General features: G+C 34.4%; 1 protein-coding gene and 1 pseudogene across 1 annotated transcript in view; one reads left to right on the top strand and one right to left on the bottom strand.

Annotated features, from left to right (window-relative positions):
- Positions 1-23,279, bottom strand: part of SHOC1 (shortage in chiasmata 1) — a 64,549-nt gene that overhangs the window by 10,532 nt on the left and 30,738 nt on the right. Inside the window, 14 exon segments of the mRNA XM_024562471.4 lie at positions 727-820; positions 1,717-1,838; positions 5,854-5,965; positions 7,166-7,283; positions 8,939-9,117; positions 10,239-10,308; positions 11,958-12,030; positions 13,093-13,271; positions 15,109-15,213; positions 18,711-18,887; positions 20,541-20,648; positions 21,886-22,308; positions 22,614-22,626; positions 22,871-22,935. Coding sequence (XP_024418239.3) covers positions 727-820; positions 1,717-1,838; positions 5,854-5,965; positions 7,166-7,283; positions 8,939-9,117; positions 10,239-10,308; positions 11,958-12,030; positions 13,093-13,271; positions 15,109-15,213; positions 18,711-18,887; positions 20,541-20,648; positions 21,886-22,308; positions 22,614-22,626; positions 22,871-22,935 — 1,838 coding nt within the window.
- On the top strand, positions 2,394-3,135 carry LOC112306306 (large ribosomal subunit protein uL1 pseudogene; annotated as a pseudogene).

The following is a 23,279-nucleotide window of genomic DNA, read 5'->3' as shown; positions in this document are numbered from 1 at the left end:
AGGGAAGTAGCAGTGGGAGTAGAAAGTAGAGACATTCTAGAGAAGGCACTGCAGAGTTAAAAGGAGAATTTAGCTTAGATTAGATGAGAATACTAATACCATGGACTAAATCTGGGAGAGGATGAGAAGTGGCATTTAATACATGCAAAGTCTGAGGTACCTTGTGGGATATTCATGTGGAGCTTTCCAGTAGAATGAATGCCAGACTAAAGATGCAGACCTTAAGAAAAGTGAGGAAATGTTTATGGATTATACCCAGAAATGAAAGTTAAATTTGTGAGAATGGTTGAGTTTATTAAGGAAGTCTCTAAAGTACAGAAGAGTACTGAATCCCAAGGTTGGAGGAATGTCTAAATTCAGAGCAAGGACATTGAAAAACTAAAAAAGGAGACCAGAGATTACCAAAATGTTACTCTATTCATATGTCATAAGTGAGCATTTTTTTGTTCAAGGGATATATTTATTTATTTTTATATCCTGATATGTTTCAAAAAATCTAAGCAGTAGTTAAGAGATCAAATATGATGTTAAATTTATTAAACTAAAGGCTTTTAAAACAGAAGGTTAGGTGGAAAGAATATTCATTAATTTGAAAACTGTTCTTTATTTGGCTTTTAAGCAGTTTTGGTTTACCCATTTAATGTTTCTTCTTACTGGGCTTATGAGTTTGAGTATAATTTTGGTTTATGAAAAATACTTATGAACAAACATACAGGAAAAGAATACCTTTACATCCAGTTCTTCTGATTTTAGCCCAAACGAAACTAAAGCCGCATAAATCAGTGCTAGGTGATGAAGTGTCTTTTCTGTAAGATAATACCTAAAAAGAATTATATTACTATACTTCCATTCATTTGACATCTAATTATACTTATTAAAAATTCATTTTGTTTTCCACATTTCTTAATGTCATTAGAATAACCTGGCCAAGAAAATACTAGTGTGGCAGACCCACGTTTCTTTGTCTACTCAGCACTTTTTTGATTAAAAACATTTCCACCTCCATTTTTTAATAATACTGTTAAATCTAGGGGATACTGGGGTTGGAGGAGCAGGGGGGAAATTTAACTCATCGCCTTACTGCTCTTGGCATGGATTTTTTGGTAATTCTTCAATAATGCTCATTCATGAAAGAAAGTACAGCAAGATGCTAGTTAGTTGGTGTATTTAATAAAATTTTAGAGAGAAGTAATTTAAGAATGACTTATCTAGGCCCTGGCCAGGTAGCTCAGTTGGTTGGACCATTGTCACTATATGCCAAGGTTGCAGGTTTAATGTCTGTTCAGGGCACATATAAGAAGCAACCAATGAATGCATGAATAAGTAGAACAAGAGATCGATGCTCTCTCTCTCTCTCTCTCTCTCTCTCTCTCTTCCTTCCTTTCCTCTCTCTCTCTCCAATCAATTAAAAAAAAATACCTATCTTTTAACAGATAAGTCCAGAATTTAAAAGTGATAAGAAGTGAAACACTTAAAGCTGCAATTCTTAGTAAGGTAGAGGAGGGGAGGATGATTTGCACAGAACATCCAGAGGAAACATCTCCAAGATTTTGATTTGCTTTCTTCTGGGCACACCTCCACCATGAGAATCCCTGACTTCAATCAAATTAGATGAACAAGTGGAAAATCTGCACACTACTTCTGTTCACAGAAGAGGACTGAAAAACTTAAAAAAAATATGTGAATGTGACTCTAGAGGAAGGAGTGTGTACTTACTCTGAGCTTAAGGTTTTCCTGGCGTACAAAACTGCCCAACAAGAGCGGTACTGGAATGACAGTGCCACAAGTCTCATAATGATATTGTCGGACGCCTTTTCACAGTTCAGTTCTTTCAGGTCCTACCAGGAAGTGCATAAAATAAAAAGACTCACTAGATTAATAGTTGTTATGAAATTGTTGCTACCGTATTTCCAGAATCTATGATATATAAATTATAACTTGAGAAGAATAGTGGGTATGGGCTTCTGTTTTATGAAAAAAATTAAAATCACTCGAAGTAGTAAGGGAAAAGCTACAATAGATGTAAAACAGTTAGTGGTAGTTTCAACAAGAAAGGCTCAGGAATCCCCCGAAGTCCTAGATCCAAAGAGAGTAGCCTACATACAGAATGCCTCTACTTGGGTGAAGTCCTTGGTGAAAGGCATCTGGCTACTCCTAAAGACTATAGAAAATATGTTTAAAATAGATAATTTGCTCCAAATGCTTACTTAAGGAAGATGAGAAAGCAGCAGTTAATGGACTTCTAAGAATCTCTAATGGTCTAGAATTCTCATTTTCCATTAATACAATTTTTCATGGAGTAAATAATTCAGGAAGTGTCTTACTCTAACAGTAATTTATGTAACTATGGATTAAAAGAGTTTTCCCAAATGATATTTCTTCCCAAGTAATTGTTTTTTTTAAGAACCTTAAATCTGCAAGACACAATATCTCTTAAGAATTCCTCTAGCCTTTTCCGGTTTTTGCGGCGTAGAGTCCTGAGCAGCAAAGTCTCCTGCGACACCCTCTATGAGGCGGTGCGGGAAGTCCTGCACGGGAACCAGTGCAAGCGCTGGAAGTTTTTGGAGACAGTGGAGCTGCAGATCATCTTGAAGAACTATGACCTCCAAAAGGACAAATGCTTCTCGGGCACCATCAGGCTTAAGTCCACTCCCCGCCCCAAGTTATCTGTGTGTGTTCTGGGGGACCAGCAGCACTGTGATGAGGCCAAGGACCTGGACATCCCCTACATGGACATCGAGGCACTGAAGAAACTCAAGAATAAACTGGTCAAGAAGCTGGCCAAGAAGTATGATGCCTTTTTGGCTTCAGAGTCTGATCAAGCAGATCCCACGAATCCTGGGCCCAGGCCTGAATAAGCCTGGCAAGTTCCCTTCCTTGTTGACCCACAATGAGAACATGGTGGCCAAAGTTGATGAAGTCAGATCTACAATTAAGTTCCAGATGAAGAAGGTGCTGTGTCTGGCAGTGGCTGTTGGCCACCTGAAGATGACAGATGATGAGCTTGTGTACAACGTCCACTTAGCTGTCAATTTCCTGGTGTCACTACTGAAAAAGAACTGGCAGAACGTCTGGGCTTTGTACATCAAGAGCACCATGGGCAAGCCCCAGCGCCTGTAATAAGGCACAGCTTAATAAACCATCCTGCTATCATTAAAAAAGAAAAAGAAAAAGAATCCCTTAAACAAAGCTTTGTGTTTCCATCGTATAATTTTTATATTGTTAGCATTTGATCTTATAGTCGTCATTAATTCATACTGCACAACATCAAACTGGTTTTTGCTTACCACTCCACCCTATTAAAATAATTTTTTTGTGATTTATACTCCAATCAAGCAAACATAGGGAGATTCAGTCAAGAATTTATACATCAAATGAAACTGTCACTGTTTGCAGATGACATGACAGTGTACATGGAAAATCCTATAGACTCCACCAAAAAACTATTTGACCTAATAAATGAATTTGGCAAAACAGCTGGATACAAAGTCAATACTCAGAAATCAAAGGCATTCCTGTATACCAACAATGAAACAGCAGAAACAGAAATCAGGAAAAAAATCCCACTGATATAGCAACAAGAAAAATAAAGTACCTAGGAATAAACCTAACCAAGGAGGTAAAAGACCTGTACTCAGAAAACTACACAACAGTGAAGAAAGAAATTAAGGAAGACACAAACAAATAGAAGCATGTACCATGCTCATGGATTGGAAGAATTAACATCATCAAAATGGCCATACTACCCAAAGCGATTTATAAATTCAATGCAGTCCCTATTAAAGTACCCATGACATATTTCACAGATATAAAACAAACATTTCAGAAATTCATATGGAACCATAAATGACCCTGAATAGCTGCAGCAATTTTGAGAAAGAAGAACAAAGCAGGAGGGATCACAATACCTGATATCAAACTGTATTACAAGGCCACTGTAATCAAAACAGCCTGGTACTGGCATAAAAACAGGCACATAGACCAATGGAACAGAACAGAGAGCCCAGAAATAAACCCAAGTCTATACGGTCAATTAATATTTGACAAAGGAGGCAGGAGCATAAAATGGAGCAAAAACAGCCTCTTCAACAAATGGTGTTGGGAGATCTGGACAGCTACATGCAAAAAAATGAAACTCGATCACCAACTTATGCCATACACAAAAATAAATTCAAGGTGCATAAAAGACTTAAATATAAGTCATAACACCATAAAAGTCCTAGAGGAAAACATTGGCAGGAAAATCTCAGACATTCCATGCAGCAACATCCTCACAGACACGTCCCCTAAAGCAAGGGACATAAAGGAAAGAATAAACAATGGAACCTCATCAAAATAAAAAGCTTCTGCATGACTAAAGAAAACAGCATTAAAATAAAGAGAGAACCAACAGTACAGGAAAACATATTTGCCAATGATACCTCAAACAAGGGCCTGATCTCCCAAATATATAAAGAACTCACAAGACTCCACTCCAGGAAGACAAACAACCAATTAAAAAATGGGCAAAGGACTTGAACAGACACTTCTCCAGTGTCTGTAAAGGAAGACATACAGAGGGCCCAGAGACATATGAAAAGATGCTCAGCATCACTAGCCATCAGAGAGATGCAAATTAAAACCACAATGAGGTACCATCTCACACCAGTCAGAGTGGCCAACATAAACAAGTCCACAAACAAATGTTGGAGAGGATGTGGAGAAAAGGGAACCTTAGTGCACTGTTGGTGGGAATGCAGACTGGTGAGGCCACTGTGGAAAACAGTATGGAATTTCCTCAGAAAACTAAAAAGTGAACTGCCCTTTGACCCAGAAATTCCACTGTTGGGATTATACCCTAAGAACCCTGAAACACCAATCCAAAAGAACCTGTGCACCCCAATGTTCATAGCAGCACAATTTACAATAGCCACGTGTTGGAAGCAACCTAAGTGCCCATCAGCAAATGAGTGGATCGAAACACTATGGTACATTTACACAATGGAATTCTACGCAGCAGAGAGAAAGAGGAGCTTATACCCTTTGCAACAGCATGGATGGAACTGGAGAGCATTATGCTAAGTGAAATAAGCCAGACGATGAGGGACGAATACCATATGATCTCACCTTTAACTGGAACATAATCAACAAAAGAAAAAAGCAAACAAAATATAACCAGAGACACTGAAGTTAAGAACAATCTAACAATAACCAGAGGAGAGTGGGGAGGGGACAGTGGAGAGAGGGGTTTACAGGAACTACTATAAAGGACACATGGACAAAACCAAGGGGGAGGGTGGAGATGGGGGAGGGAGGTGGGTTTGGCTGGGGTGGGGTGGAGGGATGGGGAGAAAAGGCAGACAACTGTAATTGAATAACAATGAAAATTTTTAAAAAAGAATTTATACATCTTAAATTCTAAGCTATATGGGTTTTTGAAGAGAATTTCTCGTTCTTTTAAAAGCCAGCTTATTTACAGGCACTCCCTACTTAGCTCACAGGAAATCCCTTATTACAAATAATGATTAATATGCCACCCCCCCTTTAAGAAACATAGTGGGTAGGATTTAGTTTTTATAAAGTTTTTGACACCTAATTATCCTATAAATATATTTAACAATAGGTCCATATACAATATTAAAGATTCTATATTTGCTTTGTATTATAGTATATTAAAAATTATAAGGCACCAAAGAAGCTTGGTAATAGGAATTTTCCACATTGATGTTTTGGCACTTGTGACTCACTTGCAAAGTTTTGGAAGAAATCATAATAGATTATGGTTAAGCTCTCTATAGTAAAGCTAATAATAAATTAATGGCTATACATATATTTTAATTTGTTTGCTTTATATTTTTTACTGTATAGTTTTACCTGCAAAATTATGGCAGTGTGTTCATCAACTGTCACTACTACATAACACTCCGTCCCTCCAAAGAATTTCAACGATTCACTGCAGCATCTCTCCACTAGGGTGATATTATAGCTGTAAAATACAATATTTTGGGGTGACATAATGAAATGGCTAAGAAAATTTTTTTGAGAAAAGCTGTATTGTCCTCTTACATATTAAATTATTTGAACTACTGTGCTTTTTCTTTTATACATCAATTTATTCTACGTTACAAATTTGAGGGATGAAATTATGATTTATTCAGTATATACGACAAATTAGTTGGCTATTTGTTGCTTTAGGTATTTTGCTAGGTATTACTGCACCTAATACTATTACAAATGTATTGACCAATTTGTTCTGCTCTTTAAATAATAATTAATGAAACCAAAACATCATGGTATTAGACTAAATATTTTGCATTTATCAGAATTTTGTCTTTCTCCTTAAAACTGGCTTAAATTTTAACTACCTTATCACTTAGTGTTTTTTCTGGAGTTTTGATCTGTTCTTTTATTTGGGCCATATTTCTTTGTCTCAGCGCACCTGTTACATTGTAATGGGCGGAGTCTTATGTATTTGCCAAGTGGGGCAAGCCACTTCCCTGTGTTGTGGTGCTGTATGTGGCGGAGGGGTCAAGAGAGGGAACAATGCTGCTTGCTTGGCTCTCACCCCACTTTCAAGAGACTGGCAGTTTCTCCTGCTGCCACAACTCCCACAGATTTTTACAGCCAGAGATTCTAAGGCTTTATTTTGCCCATGCTGGAAACCTGGGTTGCTCAGTCTGTCTCACTCCCCAGTTGTTCCTCCCAGTTTATCTTCATGCTAATGTGAAACTGCCCATTTCATCAGCCACACCTTGCCGCATGTCCTCTCTGCTCAAGGTGCCTGTATCCACCCCTCCTAGAAGCCTGGATAAATGTTTCTTCTTTAACTCCTCAGTTGTTAGACTTCCATACAGTTCGATTTTCTGGCAGTTATGGTTGTTTTTTGTTTTTAAATTGGTTGTTTCTTCTTTTGGTTGTGCAAGAAAGTGAACCATATCCATATCTCTATGCCTCCATCTTGGCCAGAAACCACAATACTGATTTATATTAACAAAAAATAATATTTAATAATTATGATGGTATACGAGAAAGAGAGCAATGTGTATTGACATAAACTTTCTAGAAAACTTCCTGTGTGATATAATAACAGGCTTAACTCCAAGAGAAACAGTGCCATATATTTAGCATAGTATTTAGCCATTAGGATATATATACCTTTGCTAAAGTTATGAAATCAATAACTTACTTGGATTCAAGCAACTGAAGTATTTCTGGAGTATTAAGAAGTCCTTCAGATGCAAAGAACACATATGGAACCCGAATATCCAAAAGAAAACCACCAAAACTATCCAGCAAATTGCTTCCTAAATAAGAGAAAATTTATAAATATTTCTTTTTTCTCATCCCCCAGCTCTATTTTTTTATTAAACATGAGAATAACAGTTATGTTCAAGGAGTAGTACAAGAATAATACATATTCATTGTAAACAATTAGAAATTGGAATAATGAAATGACTGAAGAATAAACTAAAAGCCATGTTATCCTACCACCTAGAAATAAACAGAGTTAACAGATTTCCTAAAACTCCCTTATACTAAAAACAAAGTTTAGTACATACTTCCAGACTTTTTTCTATATCTTTGGTTATATATACTCCCACATGTACACTCACTTAAAAAAGAAAAAGAAAAAATAAGATTATAATATACCTGAATGTTAAAATATGCTTTATTCACTGGACATTTGCTATATAAATATAAACTGATCAAAATTTGAAATTATGCAAAATAACCCATAAGGAATGATACAGATCAATAAGAAAAGAATAAATGCCTCAACAGACAATGGATATAAACAAGCAATTTACAAAAGAATGGCTATACAAGATCAATTCACATATGAGAATACATGAATAATCACAGATATACAAATACACACAACTATAAAATGTTTTCTGATTATAATTATGTCAAAGATTTAAAAGATTAGTGATGCCTATTAATTGTAAAGGTAAGGGAAAAATATCCTCTCACACTTTCTGTGTAAATATAAATTGGAATAGTATTTCTGGAAGGATATTTGGCAATATATATATGTGTGTAGACCTTTGACCCAGCAATTAATTTTATTTCTTGGAATTCTAATTTCTTAAAACAAATATATAAAAATATATAAGATATAAACTACTTTATCTTATAGTATAATAGTGGATAATTGAAGAATTGTAAATGCTTCAAATAATGAATTGGTTAATTAAGTTCATCTTTGAGAGAATGAAAGAAGCCTCTACATATAAATGAGAATGCTTATATTTTATCTTTTCTTGAGCCTATGTTTCAATTATTTAATCATTTTAGCATTTAATTCTAAATATCAAAGATTCTAAACAATAATTATGGTATATTTTAGAATTGAGTTGAAATGACTCAATTCAAACTTCCCACCCGTGCTTGAGGAGGATAGAAGGTAACTTATGACAGCTATTGAAAGAGAGATGCGCTGGGAGTAAACATCTACGGGCTTTTTAATTCCAACAGTCAGAGAATTCACAGCCTCAGGCATGTGAAGTGAGAAACACCAAGAAACCAAAGGATATCCAAAGTGGTTATAGACTCTTTCCTAAGTATTTGTGTATAATACTTTCTTGCTTATTAAAACTTTTCTGAATCAGTCAACATATTATTACATAATTTTTCTCTAAAATTTAATACAATACTATGGAATAAAAGTACCAAACTGATATTAGATGTAATTGTAATAAATTTTGTTATTATAAGTAAAATTTAGAAGTTAAAGGGATGAAGGTAAATATAATCAGTATAGTTTACTTTGCAAGTGATAAGTATGAGGTAAGAGATAGTTAAAGGACTTGTTCAATGTCACATAGATAGTGGTCAAATTAGAAATAAACTGAAGTCTTCTAATGTCATAGCTTATTCTCCTTCCATCGATCTGAAACAGAAAACAGAAATTTTACATCCTAATGGGACAAAAAAATGTTTTGGTTTGTATTCTTACTCTTTAAAACTGTGTCTGGAAGAATCACTTTGAAGGCCATGAATGGAATATTCAATTTTTCACAGTGTTTAGTCCAACAAGAGTTTTCTCCGTGATTGTATTCCACCACAAATGAGAAATTACTCCAGGGGAAATCTGCTCCAATATACTGATTATGGACTACTACACAGGAACTTGTACTGAAGACAAAAGAAAGTCAAGAAAACGGAATTATACTTGTACCATTATTTACTTGGAATGCTAAAAGATAACTGTTTTTGGCTTATTTTATTCTTCGCTAATCTATGCTTACTTATCTTACAAAAGCACTGGTGTATTTTCTGTTGATTTGTTCTCCACTTGTGTTAATCTCTTTTTATCTTTTTTTTTTGATGGTCATACTTTTTTTTAACCTAAATATGAAATACTGTAGACTATTTCACATCCTCAAATGCAAGGGTCCTTAATATTATTATTACCTGAGACCTGAGTCTTATCCATAGCAAATAAATCACCGTGAGCAATCAATCTCATTTTCCTACAAATGTAAGGGTTTAATCTTGGAGAAGCTATGTAATAGAGTATTATCTAACAACTGTGAAATGGGGATACTTTTTTTTCAATGGGCTTCATAAGTGATCTGACAACAACAAAAAGGATGGATACTTAAATTATCTTCCCCATCTTTGAATTTCATATAACAGCACGTACTAAAATTAAAATTCTCTACCATTGCTTTCTGCCCAGAGCAATCTATATAGATAGAAGTTAAAAGGTATCTATGTGTAGCTTTTATGAACTTCTATTTGATTTACATCTTCTCTTTTTATTATTTACATCCAATATAAGGAATAAATAATTTCTAGATAAAATAAGCCAAAATAAAAACAGTTTTAAACAAGTCAACACTAAATTTATCATTAGCAGGCCTCACTGAAAGAATTTTTACTTTTGTACTTCAGGATGAGAGAGAACCCAAAACAAATGAAAGAAATATAAGAAACTATGCTGAGCAAAAAAACTGGTAAAATCTTGTAAGTCTAAATAAGCACTTTATGTATTGACAATAACAATAATAATAATAGTTTGGGGATATTGAAGCAAGATTGAACTAAAATTCTGGACAACAACAATATATAATACACGGGAATGAACTGAATTAAAATACTCTATGTAAAGCATTTTTCAGGAAGAGGGTAGAGACATTGATTAATTTAAGATTTTATTAAACCCTTTATAAAAGTTAAATTCTAGGAGAAATTGTGCTTTCCCTGTGGAATTTGTGTGTTTGCTCCCCATAGATGAAGAAATATATCCTTACCCATCTAAAACACCTTCAGATTCCAGATAGTCTCTTCTTTTGTTTGAATGTAAGACAGTCAACGTTAAACCTGTTAGAAAAAAATAGTAATGAAAGAAAGGGGTTTTTTTTTCAGTACTTTTTTTCCATCCTAACCCAAGGACATGCTTATTGATTTTTTTTCAGAGATAGTGGAAGGGAGGGACAGACAGAGGGAGAAAAAAAATCAATTTGAGAGAGAAACATCAATCAGTTGCCTCTCATACATACCCCGGCCAGGGACCAAGAAGCAACCTAGGCATGTGCCCTCACTGGGTGTTGAACACACGACCTTTCAGTTTATGGAATGATGCTCCAACCAACTGAGCCACACAGGCCAGGACCTTCAGGGTTTTGTTCACATGTCATTTTTAGATGTGTCATATATTTCACTACCACAAAAATGAATACAATCTGAGGGGTTATTTTTCTAAGTCTAGGGAGCAGAAAGTTTAAACCCTAAGAAATATTTCTGGTGTGTATGTATATTGTGTGTGGAGCATGGGAGTTCTGAATTTATTACATAAAATAGTAAAATGGATCAAAAACTTAATTTTAAAATGACCAAGTAAAACATACTCACCAATTCTGTGCAGTTATTTTTATTTTGCTAAAAATCATGGTAGATTTTACCTTTTTTCTCTAGTAAAAATTTAAGCACATAACTAAACATCAAGAGACTGCATTTCAATTTAAATTTCATGTTACTAATTTTTTAAGAAAATATAATAAACAACAAAAAATTCTGTACCCACACATACAGTTGATTTTTTACAGATATAATTGATTTAAGAATAGCTAACTCTAGTTAAAATGAATTCTACACTCTATTAGTGTACTCTTTCAACTGGAAAGTTCACAATGGTGTGATGTAGTAATGACCAAGTAATACTTAATAATTTCATGTTTACTTGAATTGATAGGACAATAGTTTTGGTGGCAATAAGAAGGGAGGGAGTATGATTTCTCTTTTGTAATTTATAAGGTTATAGTATTTAGAAGCTAATCTTTTAAATAATAATGATTTGTATTAGCTACGTTTCCAAAGCAGATGACTTGCTGAGTGCATTATGAGGATCTTGCAAACACAAAATGATGGAACTAGCTTCTATCTGAGAAAGACACAGGGGAAGCAGAATCATCTGGGGAAAGCGGGGTTTCACTTAAGATAGGGAGGTGAAGAAGAGATTACATATAAGCAATGGGTTCCACAGCACAAGGTGGAAAGGGTTGGCAGAGTGGGGAATAGGGGGCAGAAGAGTGAACTGAAGAATGGCAGTGAAACAAGAGAGACCTAGGTTCAAATCCTGATTTCCTCACTTAGTGCCTGTGAGACTTGGCATGCTACATCACCTTTATGAACTTTAGTTTCTTTATTTGTAGAACTGAGTTAATAAGACCTATTCATAGAGCTGTTGTAAATAGTATTATTTAGCAACTAGTAGATATTCAATAAAAGGTATTAATTGGTAATAATAATATACATATTATTTAAATTTAGCATACATTATACCATATTTATATTACAGATGTATAGTCCAGATTGATTTAAAAGCTTGTTAGATATCACTGAGTTATTTACTTTTAAAGGATTCATTTTATGGTATGTCAACTATATCTTAATTTTAAAACTTGGTTTAATCAATACATTTTTATATTCAAGCATATGTTAACATACAATGCATAATTAAAACTGCCTACCTTCCATTTTGTTAAGGATTTCAATGAGTAAATGCTTTTCACCATCTGAGTCCATTCTTATTATAATCAGCACCTGACCAAACATAAGAATTTCTCATACATGTATATTTGAATAATTATTCTTTTTCTAGGTTTGCTATGGTGACAAAATAAACTTAATTGGTTATATGAAACTAATGGCAATAAGATTACAAAGTAAAATTTGTGTTGTAAAAATGTCATGCTTAAATATAAAGGAATAAATTCTGCTAAGATCAAATATTAACGAGGAAAGAAATTTGCAGAACGACATCCTCAGCATTCTTCAGGTATTCCCATGCAGGTGATTCTATCTAGGCATAAGTTGTCTCTCCCTGTATTGTGTGCATTTGTTGGAGAAAACCAATGATTTGATGCTATACTTTCCTACCCACCATTGCAGTTTTTCTTTTTGGTGGGGTGGGTGGAGAGTAAGAACAACAAATCAATTTTAAATTTAAATTTCTTACTGATTGTTTTAATTTATTTTAATGACTTAAGCAAGTTATCAAGTAACCATAAAGTTGGGGATAAAAATATTGGAAGGCCACAGAGAAAAAGAGAAAGGCCAAATTTGTACCCATATTTTATGTGAAACATCTGAAATGCTTTTGTGCTTGAAAAGATTTTAAAAAGCATTTTCTATTAAATAATTATTAATGCCACCATCATATACTTGAGGCCAGGTGAGCAAAAATTTCCAATATAATCCAAGGCATAAAATAAGTGTTTTTTTGTTTTGTTTTTTTTTTTTTTGTAGAATCACATAAGATGAGATTTTGGCTCACTATCTAAAAATAAATTACTGTAGTTCTATTATTGGGTATATGTCCATGAAGTCACAAGTATCAGACAAAATTTTTGAGATTTGGAGAAGCAACCCATAGAAAACTGTGTATGATAAAAATTATTTTCGAACTCAAGACATATGAATACTGACGCAAATCATCCTTTCTTTGGGTCTGATTTTGCTCTGTTAACTTAGTTAAGAAGAAAACTGTCAAGGGACCAAATAGTATAGACTATCTTATAATTTCAAAATTAAGTGCAAAAATGTATCTTACATTCAGTTCTTATTTAAGCTCATTACTGTTATCCGCTTTATTCTAGTACTTGCCTTAATTTTCTGTTCACCTCGCATCCAATTTAGTATCTGACATTGTAATTCTTGTATTTTGTAGTTGGTTTCAGGCTTTTTTCCCTTAATAATCTGTACAATCTCTAGCTGTCTCCAAATGTCATCCAAATAGGAAGCTAAAATGCTTTTGTATACATCTTTTGCATTTGACAAATATCCTGTTAAAAACAAAAGTTAGGGGGGGAAGCACAACTTTATGTTCTTTGAGAAACTTCGTGGTAAAAACCTGAAAGGAAATAAGAGTCATAACACAGACAAAAAAGAATGAAACTTTCCTTTAATCCTTTTCTGATTTTGAAATACTATCTTTAGCCTTGAAACTTCCAGTTTGCTAGCTTGGGAGAAGTAGCAAACACAACTGGGAGAAGATACAGAATTCTGGAAGGGACCAGGGCAGGCTGCCAGACCCCTACAGACCTTTCTTCTGCACTGGAAAGAGGGGAGGAAAGGAGGGCAACATCACTTGTACTTTGATTTCCGGAGGTTTAGAGGAGTAAAAAAGCCCTCCATTAAAAAATGTCTAAGGCAGTTAGGCTATTCATTATGGCTTAGTACCTAGGGCTTAAGAATTTAGCTTTCCCACAAGGATTTTATTTTTATAATATTCTTCAAGGTAGTCAGATAGTAATGCCAAAGTTTAATTTAGTAAATGCATTTCTTTGAGGAGCAAAAACAATTCTAGTATAAGCTCTCTGGTCTCACTTAATCCTAGGGTAAATTGTACAGTACTTAGAAGTGAATATGTTTCAAGCAATCCACTTCTTGTTTCTCTAATTCAAGGTTTTGATAAGTATTGAGCAGAAGTGAATAACAAATGTACTCTCTCTATGGCACAGGAAGCTCAGATATGCTAGAATCTAATATTCTGCCTTACTATTATACTTTAACCTAGCTGTTAGCCGGACTAACAATCTTTTATGGAAGCCAAAAAGTCTAATGAAGGCAGGTGACTGACTATACAGAAGGGCATGTGACACTATACTCTTATACTAAGTCCAGGTACTGTAAATTAGGGATATAGCTCCCAATCCTTACTTGCCTGGGGATGGAGATAAGACAACCTGATCCAGCATGAACACCCAGGTGTTTAATTGGAAAAAAAAGGAAAAGCACCATGCTGGGCTTTCTAAGAGTAGCTATAATTTAGTTATACTTGGCCAGATGACATAATACTCAGCCAAGTGTTACAACTCCTAGTGTTGTAGATGGAGTATAATTGTAACTGACTGCTGCTCAATACTTATGTTTAGAACCTTGGATTAGAGAAATAATATTTGGCTGGGTCAGAGATCAGAGAAAATTATTTTCACTTTATATTTGAAATATGTCCTAAAAACTCTAAATTATAAAACATAATCCTATAAGCATACCAATACTAAATAAGTCTCAATAATTCTGCAATAAGGGGCTGAAGTAGTAATGTAGTAAGACAGATATTTTAATGATTCTGATAGTTTAGAAAAGATTTCCAGAATCATAAAATTGCCAATACATTCAAGTTAGTTTTATTTTTATTATTCAAGTAGTTTATATCCTCATTTACACACACAACCAAAAAATGCAGAAGATCTTACTACTAATAATTTAGTCATATTTCATCCATCAAAGATTAAAAGCCACAGACATTCAATAAGGGCCTAAAATGTATATGGCAACAGGTCATCTTACACTAAAAATTAATGCATGATAATGATTATATACAATCAAATATGCTTAAAGCCACCACGACTGTAATTCAGGACTGGATGAGGGACTCCTAAACCTATATTTGAGATGATGATAGTTTTCATAATTAATTCCTTTTAATGAATATAAACAAAGTAAAGTATATATATTTCATTATAATTATGTTAAAATGTATACAATGTTTAACACAGAAGTAAAAGAAGCTATGTAGTTTCTTATAAGTTTCATCTTTTCCAGAAAATTAAAAATTACTTTGGATAAAATATTTCATTAGGAAGAAAAGGAAAATTAAAAATTTTCCCCACCGACCCAATGCTGTGTCCAAGCTACATGTTAAAAGGATATCACGAATTGTGACCAGAAGGTGTAAGAGACCTGCATGCTTGAACGTCATTTCTCTCTCATCATTTGTACCTAAGCAATCAAAAACAAATTTAAAGACATAGGATGTATGTTAGAATTCTAAAATATGTATCAGAATGTTTAACAATAATAGCTAATATTTATTATGGAGTGTTTACTATGCCAGGCTGTGTATAAGGTGGTTATTTCATTAAATTTATAACAATAACCCTAACAGGCAAGTTTATTATCATCCTTAGTTTATGGGTGAGGAACTAGTCTTAATGACATTAAGTAACTATCCAAGGTCAATTTGTGAATAAACAGTGGAGCTGGCATTCAAACTCAGACAGCTAACTTTAGAGCTCATACTCTTTTGCTTCCAAAGAATATTTAATTATTTCTACTCTTGGTAGGAAAAAAGGTCAATGATTTCTAGTTATGAAACAAGAAAAAAAATTAAACTTGTAACTTGCCAACTGGTTAAACTAAAGGTAAGGAATCATAACATAAAGCAATACCTTTAAATGGAGGTAGACACCTGAGAATATTTGTCTAAAGATATGACTTAAAAAACAGATGTATTCACAGGAACAGGCCAATTGTCTTTTGATGATGATAGCTTGAATTTCACTGTGTACAGAAGTGAGACCAAGAAGACAAGATTCTAGACCCACTGCCCCAATTTAACCAGAGAAACTCTGTGTTTCTCTGTTTTATATAGTGGGATCCCATAAAATATTTATTTTAAGAGAATTCTGCTACAACATTTGAAAATTGCTGATCTAATCAATAAAGGCAAGGAAAATATGTAGTAGTTAACTACTGGGTATCAAAGGCAACAGAAAAACTGATTATGGGTAGTATATCCATCCCTGGGAATGACCTGTGGAAGCAAATCAATCATCACCTGGACAGGATGAGAACAGAACAGAGAAACCAGATTTGACTTTTTTATTCTACCCTTAGGAGAATATTTTTTACAGTGTAAGTCTGCACCTGATGAATTCTTCCAGCTTTAGTATGTCTGAAAACATCTTTATCTCACCTTTGTTTTTGTGATATACAGGGTGCAGCAGAAGTAATGCCTGTGTGAGTGTGGTTGGTAGGGTAATAATATGGTTGTAGTAATTTATAGTTTTAATTTGAACATTTCACTTAAAATGTCATAAGGTATGCTTGAGTGTGATATTGTTATGTCACAGAATTACATGCTTATGATTTTGTAATAAAAAAGGGGGCGTTATTTGTGCTGGACTCTGTCTTTTTGCCTAGTATAAAAAAATAGGTGACAGTTTTCTTCTTCCTCAGTATTTTAAAGGTGTTACTCCACTGTCTTTTCACTTGCATTATTTCTGACAAGAAACCTGATGCCATCCTTATCTTTGTTTCTCCAATGCAATATATCTTTTTTCCTGTGGCTGCTCCTACAAATTTTCTATGTATTACTGATTTTGATAAGATATGCCTTGGTGCAGCTTTATTATGCTTCTTGTCTTAGGGTTCATTGAGTTTCTTGGATCTGTGGGATTGTAGTGAAATTTAGAAAGCTTGTAGTCATTGTTTCCTCAACTATTTATTCTTCTGTTTACCCTTATTTTGCATCTTACTTGAGAACTATAATTGATAGTATGCTAGGATATTTGAAATTGTTTCACAGCCCACTGACACTCTTTTGTTTGTTTCTTTTTAAAAATTCTTTTATCTACCTGTGTTTTATTTTGGTTGTTTCTACTGCTATAACTTCAAGTTAACTAACATTTTCTCCTGCAATATTTAATCTGCCATTAACCCCATCCAGTGCATTTTTCATCTCATACATTGTAGTGTAGTCTCTACAAGTTTGATTTGGGATACAGTTATAAGTTTCAGTGTCTTTCTCTGGTGATGTTAACATCTTTGTCTGTTCTGAGTTTGTTTTGGTTGATTAATCTCATTATGGGTTATGTTTTCCTGTCTCTTACTATGCCTGATAATCTTTTTTTAAATAAACATTTTTTATTGTTGTTCAAGTACAGTTTTCTGCCTTTCCCCCCCACCCTTCCCTACCACCCCAGCCCTTGTTACCTCCCAACCTCCCTCCCCTTCCTCCCCTGTTTCCACCCCCCCTTGTTATTGTCCACGTGTCCTTTATAATTGTTCCTGCAAACCCTTCACCCTTTTCCCCTATAATCCCCTCCCCTTTCCCTTCTGGTCACTGTCAGCCTGTTCTCAATTTCAGGGTCTTTGGTTATATTTTGCTTGCTTGTTTGTTTTGTTGATTAGGTTCCTGTTAAAGGTGAGATCATATGGTATTTGTCTTTCACCATCTGTTATGCCTGATAATCTTTGATTGAATGCCAGACATTGTGGATTTTACCTTGTTGGAAGCTACATATTTTTGTATTTTATAAATCTTCTTTAGCTTTGTTCTGGGATGCAGTTAAGTTCCTTGGAAATAGTTTCATCCTTTGGTTCTTGCTTTTATAATTTGTTAAGCAGATCCAGAGCAGTGCCAAGTCTAGAGATAATTATTCCCCACTACTGAGGCAAAACTTCCCTAAATACTGTACTTAATACCCCACAAAGTATGAGTTTTTCTAGGCCAGCTGGTGGCATATTCTTGGCCCTGTGTGAATGCAGAGTATAATTGAATCAGTCCTTTCAGATGGTTTTGTTTCTGCAACGTCAGGTAGTTCCCCAGCCTTGCACATACTCTGTGATGTGTATTTTGCTTAATACTTGAGGGAGATGGGAGACTCTCTGTAGATCTCCAGGACTCTGTATGAAGCTCTCTGCTCTAATATTCTACCCTTTTAACTCTAGCTGCCTTGGTCTCCCTGGTTTCCCCATTCTGTTTTCTTAACTCAGATTGCCCTGCCTCAGGCACCTGTGTCATGGCCTGGCCACTCTTTCAAGGCAGTATCCTACAGCAATGGTAGGACTCACCTCACTTGTTTGCCATCTCTCAGGAATACCTGTTCTTCATTGCTTGATGTCTAGGCTCTTAAAAGTCTAGTCTCATGTATTTTGTCTTCGCCTGTATTTTTTCCCTGTTTTTTTCCCCTGTATTTCTGGGAGGAGGTTAAATCTAACCCCTGTTACTCCATGTTGGGTAGAAACAAATGTCCAGAATTGACTTTAATATGATTTTTTTTTACCTACCTCCCTTTTTTGGAAGGAAATTGGTGGTTCAGATGCTACCATTAATAGGGTTAATTTGGTTTCCGTAACAGGAATCTGTCAAGTAATAGAGTGTAGGGCAAAAGTAGGCTTACGATTTCAAATATGTGAAGCACAGAGTTTATTTCTGTATTATTACTTATTAATTATTGTATTATCTTCCATAAAAACAACTGTGAACTTACATTTGCCCCACCCTGTGTGTGTCCAGGGAGCCTCACTAAGAAGCAGCACCAGATGATATCTCACCCTTTGCTCCTTCCTTAGCTGATTCTCCAGTTTGGGTGTGTGGGTGCCATATGCTGCCTTCATCCATGATTAATTTCTGCATATTCTATATTTTTTACTAATTTGATACATTATCAACGTATATTCTTTTCAATAACATAACTTATATTTGCACTCACCTTGATGAATAGCATCACTTACTACTTTTTCTTGTTCCTTTAAGAGGAATCTTGTTTGGTCAAAAGTAACAGTGGCAAATTTCCAATTAGCAACAGGGAGAGTACAGAGGCATCCAAGTTTTTTTAAGATAGGAGTAGCTGCTGCTTCTAGGACACAATATGCTTGGCACTGGCTCTCTGTAAAAATAAAAGCACTAAAGGCAGTATTTTTATAAAGATTGTGTGCTCTTTTTGACAAACCAATTTAACATGTTCTCTATGGAAAACTGAACTCTACCTAAATTCTTTACTGAGTTAAAAATCATGATATTGTACATAAGATTGTATAGAAGCTATTTTAAGATGTTTATGCTGAATAAACTAGTAAAAGCAAAACACCTTCCCATGTGCAATTAGTATAATTGCATGGCTATCTTATTTATTAGAAAAGATTTATTCAGTAACTTATAACATGGCAACTATGAAGAGCCATATAAAGAGAATTAAACATTTTTTCCGCTCAACTATTAGCTTACAACTGTAAGCCAAACAAATTTATAACACAAATTGTTTCTGACTTTAACCAGAATATCAATTTTTAAAGACTTGCATAATCACCTAAAGGTCATAAATAAAACTGAACCAAAGGAATGAAAAAATATTCAAGAACTACTATTGTATTTTCTCACTGACTTTAATAATGAGTATGATGTTCTAAAGCAGGCTGTTCTTTAGGAGTCAAAGAGTATTCTTCTTTACAGCAGAACAAAAAGTTTAATCAGCAAAGGAATCAATAACAGCTTATTTACAACACTCTGCTAGTGGGTGAGGGAATAGAAAAGGCAACCATTAGCAGATCCTTTTCTAGACTGGGCCCAGGAGCCTGAATTGTTTGTTCTTCCTGTTTTAATGTAGGGAAGCAGCAGTTTAAAAGAAGAAATAACACTTAGTGGACTGGAGCAGAGCAAAGGGGAAGGCAGAGGCAGTGAATAGGGCCTTGCAGGTTTGGAAATAACTTGAAAGTAGAAGTGGAATAAAGAAATATCTGAAACAAGAAAGTTACCTGGAAAATGAGGTATATCCTAGATCCCCAGGAAAGGGCTTTCAAATTTGATTAATTTGAGTGTATCTTAAAAGCATATAGTATTACAACTTAAGTCTTTTATCTATTTTTAGTTTATTCTGATGTATTATATAAGTTGTTGGTCTAGCTTCATTTTTTTGCAGGTACCAGTCCAGTTCTCCCAACATTATTTATCGAAGAGGCTATCTTTACTCCATTGTATGCTCCTGCACCCCTTGTCAAATATTAATTGACCATAGAGACTTGGGTTTATTTCTGGGTTCTCTATTCTGTTCCATTGATCTATGTATAGCCAAGTGCTGGAAACAACCTAAGTGCCCATCAGTAAATGAGTGGATCAAAAAGCAGTGGTACATTTATACAATGGAATTCTATTCAGCAGAAAGAAGGAACTCCTACCCTTCATGATAGCATGGATGGAACTATGCTAAGTGAAATAAGCCAGGCAGTATAAGACAAATACCATACGATCTCACATATCAGAGGAATCAAAATAAACTAACAAAAAAAAAAAATAGAACCACAGGCATGGAAACAAGCAACAGACTGAAAGTGACCAGAGGGGAGGGGGGAGGGGGATAATGGTGGAAAGAAGGGGAAGGGACTAGACAAAGAACATGTATGAATGACCCATGGTCATGCCCAACAGTGTGGGAATTGACTGTGGGAGCGGGGGATGGGATGGGCACAGGAGGGCACAGGTGGAAAATTGGGACAACTGTAATAGAACAACAATAAAAAATGATTTAAAAAAGTATATAGCATACCTGATGCTTGAATCTCAATGACATTATCTGCTCCCCTTTCCTGATTTATTTCTTCTAGAGTTTTATTAGTACAAACAATAGGACTTCCTTCTTGAAGAGTCAAAGAATCTTCTTTATTTTGAAATTCTAATAAAAATATTAATTTGCATTGTTCAGAAGAAACAATGTTGCTCTATTTAAATGCTTTTTTTCTATTATGATCAACATTGTTAAAGTTCTTTGAAACACGTCAGTATTAAATTGAACGACTTGGGTGAATGGACCTACCACTGCACTGGGTAGAAAGTCGAACGGTAATAATGGAAAGAACTTTGACATTACACCAGTGTTTCATTCTTAGTCTGACACCAGCTTCAGTTTCCTCATATGTAAAATATGGATGAATATTGTTATACAGATTAAACACCAAGTACAGTACTCAACACCTAAAATAACATGTACTCTTCTACTTTACTCCATTGCTCTGTGACTTTCCACATATTCTTATTTCTCCATGTCATGAAACTTTCTCAAGCAGTCTTTCCACCCCACCATGGAGAATCCTGTCCCAGTCCAATATAGTTTGGGACTGGGTAGGTAACTCTGCCCAGTTCTGGTGTTTAGTTAGCAAGCCATTTGACTCTCAAACTAAGCTCCTTTTTCTGACTTAGCCCTCATTAGTAATAGAAATGATATTTTGGTATATATTTTAGTTCTTATCTTATTTTATAATTGACCCAAGGGCAAGATCTTGTGTACCTTAATAGTATATAGAACAGTAAGACCTTAAATATGCTCTCTTACACATATTTTTGTAGTTATTTCATCTGGGTATACTAAACATATTCTAGAATACCACCTTTTAAACAGAAGTGAAATGATATGACATTATACTACTTTTGATATGGTTATAAGCAGAATGTAAAACAGTTAAACTCAAACAGAAAGTCTTTGGTAAAGGTAAAAAAGACTAATAAGCAATCATTTGGGCCAAGTGTACTTAAGTATATATTAAAATACAAGTTAAAATACTGAGATAGAACTGTCAGCTAAAAGAGAAAAAAGAATGGCAGAATAATCAAAAAAATTTGAAATATTATAAATCTGTATGATAAAGTTGTAGAAAGTTTTACAAACAGGGACTTTTCTTACAAGTTCAAATGCAATTTAAATTTTTTTTGAAAATACACATCTACATCTATATCTATATCATATATTTCTCCATGCACAATAAATATCATGAATCAATGACATTTTCTTTGACTTTGAAATATATTTGCTATCTAGAAGACCTTTATTTTCTTATCATCTGTAGTAAATTATACATATAGTCCTTAAAGCTATCATATCTATGCCAAAATATTACTAAATTACCTACCATCTTTTTCCTCATTATCTGTAACTTCAATGTTTGAGGTGCAAATTTTATGTTTATTTCTCATCATAATAAAGTCGTTCAACAGGTCCAAGTCATTTTCCCTTTTTTTACCATGTTTAAAAGAAGCTTTTTCAATTTTTGAAGATGATCCAGTGGACAGTATTGTGCAATCAAGTTCCAAGCACTCTTTACTTTCTTTATTTTGGATTAGTCTATAAACTAGTTCTTGATCATCCTTCAGTTTTTCTTCTTTTGTTGGACTTTTAACAGAGATATATTCATCAGAAAAACACAAGTCTGGTACTTCTTTTCCTGGAGATGGACTTTTTTGTGGAAAGGATAAATTATTATTTGTAGAATCCTCATCAGTAAGTGCAATAGATGAGGAACAACTTTTATGGTCTAGCCATGCTGAAAACAGAGAATAAAAATATCCAAATGACATAATCAACAAGAGAAAAAAGCAAACAAAATATAACCAGAAACATTGAAGTTAAGAACAATCTAACAATAGCCAGAGGGGAGTGGGGAGGGGACAGTGGGGTGAGGGGTATACAGGAACTACTATAAAGGACACATGGACAAAATCAAGGGGGAGGGTGGAGGTGGGGGAGGGAGGGGGGTTAAGCTGGGGTGGGGTGGAGGGATGGGGAGAAAATGCTGACAACTGTAATTGGATAACAATAAAAAAATATATATCCAAATGACTTCCATGCCTATATGAGTGTTCTACCAGGAGAGAACACTATTAGGATAACAAATTATTGATATAATTTGATCCTTGGGAGTACTTTGTTTACTGCTTTGAAAATCAGTTTTTGGTCTGAATAAAATAAAAATTGTAAAGGATAAAAATCCAGCATATCTCTCACTACTACTACTACTACCACTACTTCAACTACTACTACTGGGTAGAGCAGGGTATAAGGGGCAAAAAATGGGGACAACTCTAATAGCATAATCAATAAAATACAATTAAAAATATCTTTTTCAAATCTGTAACTGAATATTGATTGTTGAGTTCTTTAGTTCTTGGCACTTAAAAAACAATAACTCATAAAACAAATAGTCTGTAACAGTTCATAGGGCAAAAGAGATGAAAAATACAATAAACAGAACCCCTGAAAATTTCTTATGAAATAAATTTTCACAAATTAGGAAAAAAAGTGAAATAAAGTTATATCTGGTATCTCATCTTCAAGAAGCCAAAATTATAAAAATCCAAAATATTATAGCAATAGTAATCACATAAAAGGTTTATTTAAATCTGTGGAAATATTATGATGTTAACATTATTCTAATATTTAGTAGGAGATGGAACTATTATTTGACCAAATTAGTACATTTGATAACATTTTGAAGAATTAATATGATTTATTCAA

This window comes from Desmodus rotundus, chromosome 1 (assembly GCF_022682495.2).
Source record: "Desmodus rotundus isolate HL8 chromosome 1, HLdesRot8A.1, whole genome shotgun sequence".
Taxonomy (NCBI): Eukaryota; Metazoa; Chordata; class Mammalia; order Chiroptera; family Phyllostomidae; genus Desmodus; species Desmodus rotundus.
The sequence above is the reverse complement of the archived record's forward strand: the minus strand, read 5'-3'. Positions and strand labels throughout refer to the sequence as shown.